At 32.2% G+C, this 2276-nt stretch overlaps 1 protein-coding gene across 1 annotated transcript; it reads right to left on the minus strand.

Moving 5' to 3' along the window:
- Nucleotides 1-463: 463 nt before the first annotated feature.
- Nucleotides 464-1246, minus strand: LOC132048079 (large ribosomal subunit protein uL11-like). The gene has a single exon (XM_059439018.1). The coding sequence runs from the start codon at nt 1151-1153 to the stop codon at nt 653-655; it is 501 nt and encodes a 166-aa protein (XP_059295001.1). The 5' UTR covers nt 1154-1246; the 3' UTR covers nt 464-652.
- Between the last annotated feature and the right edge of the window lie 1030 nt (nt 1247-2276).

Genomic DNA, 2276 nt, shown 5'->3' on the forward strand with positions numbered 1-2276 from the left:
CTACAATCTTAACAGCCCAGACTAATCTAAAACAAGTAGCAAATGGAAAATTTAACCATATAACTAATGCAGGCAAAAAGAATTCACTCACATGGCGAATTTTAGCGCTACGTAAGTATTGGTCATAGTTAATCTTGGGCATAGGATCTACCCTAGAGGTTAATCATGTTCACTCACAGAAAGATAATCATCTCTATAATATTAACACCCTCACTAATCTAAACGAATAGAAAAATACAAAATTTAGACCACATAACTAATGCACGGATAAAAAGAATCACCCACATTTGCAACATTATAATTTTAAATCTAGACCATAGTTATGTAAGTGTTGGTCATAACCACAGTCTAATATCAAATTCCACGTTCATATCAACACTGAAAACAGAACGTACTCATCAAGTTTAAACTTGTACAATAAGGTACAAGACTACCATTCATCATAACGAAAGCATAAAAGGATGTATTTGAGAAAAAATTTAAGCAAACAAAATCCAAGCTAAATTTAGATATAGATGAGCATCCAAATAATATGATATCCAAATTATCCTTTGATAACATTCCTCTCAAAAACAAAACAACATAAAATCCAAATAATCAAACTACTATATCGCGAAAAATTATGAAATTAACCTCCTCTTATTCTCTTCAATTAATTCTCAGGAATTTCCACGTCACCATCAGAAATCTCTTGTTGCAAATCCTTAGGATCTTTACCATCAACAGTACAACCAACACTCACACACGTTCCCAATATCTCCTTAACAGTACCACTCAATTCCTTAGCCATAGATCTAACAGCCATAACCTTAGCAATCTCAATAACATCAACAAGTGATATGTTCCCATTATGTTTTATATTCTTTGTTTTCTTCCTATCTCTTTCTGGTTCTTTCAATGCCTTGATTACAAGTGCTGCTGCTGAAGGTACAACTGATACTTTAGCTTGACGGTTTTGGACGGTGAGTTTAACGGTGACACGTAAGCCTTTCCAGTCTTTAGTGGTTTCTTTAGCAATGTCTTCACCTATTTTCCTAGGGGAAAGACCTAATGGACCTATTTTAGGAGCCAGTGATGATGCTGCTCCTACTTCGCCACCTGTCACTCGGACATATACTTCCACAACCTGCGACGGATCGAACTTTGGCGGCATTTTTTTTTTTTTTTTTTTTTGCTGTGAGGAAGAGGAGAGCTAGGGTTTTCTTTGTGGTGATGGAGATGAGGGGAGATTAGAGTTATAAGGCTAGGGTTTGGATAGAAGTTTATCTCTTCTCTGGCTTTGTCATGCATGGGCTTAAGTATAATGGGTAATAGTAGACAAAATTGTCATTTACTATTTTTCTCAAATTAATATACATAAACACTAATAATGTATAATAGAAACGGCAATAAACAGCTCCTGTTATTTTGGCAAAAAATAAAATTGCAAATTGAAATCTTTGCCCAATTAATAGTTTGATTTGCGCGGGATTCTTATTCCAATTCGTATTCTTGAAATCCTATTATGGTAATACCTATAAATAATCTACACGAGTCAATCTATATCTATCTCTATCTACATCTACATCTATCTATCAACATTATTGCATGAATAACAATGTTGATTGACCAAAATATACTTCAAATATTAAACGACTTTTATGCCCTTTTAATCTAATTCTACCATATTTCTGTTAGTTATTTTGGTAATTAAAAAAATACCACAAATTAAAAATAGAGGCTTAGACGAATACTACTTCTAAACTAAAAAGGCTTTGCAATCACGTTCAAATCCACTTTGCTAATGGACTACAATTGGGAAACTAGAAATCCTAAACTAAATATACTTAATTTTTCTCCCAATGTGACAATTCATAAACGTGTCATTAATTCCTTAGGATAATTTTAACAATATTGTTGAGTTATATTTGAAAGAAGGATAACTTTTTATTATTTTCTATTTTAATCGTCGTAGGAATTTCAATCAATATTTTGTATTTACGGTTCCGTGTTGGATAAACTGTGTTATTCCTTCGGATAAGAAATGCTAAATACTACTCCTACTATTAAGTAAGTTTGTAAAATAACTAAATAAACAAAAAATGTTCTGCTAAATAATCACTGATTTGACTATTATTTGATTCAAGGTATTTCTTTTCAAGTTGCTTATCAGTAGAGAAAAGAAAAGAGTACTTTGTAGTATAAGATCCCATAATCTGAAAATTAGAGAACTCAACTTTTAAGGTTCTAATATATCGAATATTAGTATTAGGTGATCACACCACATGCAAGTATTA

The sequence above is a fragment of the Lycium ferocissimum genome, chromosome 2 (assembly GCF_029784015.1).
Source record: "Lycium ferocissimum isolate CSIRO_LF1 chromosome 2, AGI_CSIRO_Lferr_CH_V1, whole genome shotgun sequence".
NCBI classification, from domain to species: domain Eukaryota; kingdom Viridiplantae; phylum Streptophyta; class Magnoliopsida; order Solanales; family Solanaceae; genus Lycium; species Lycium ferocissimum.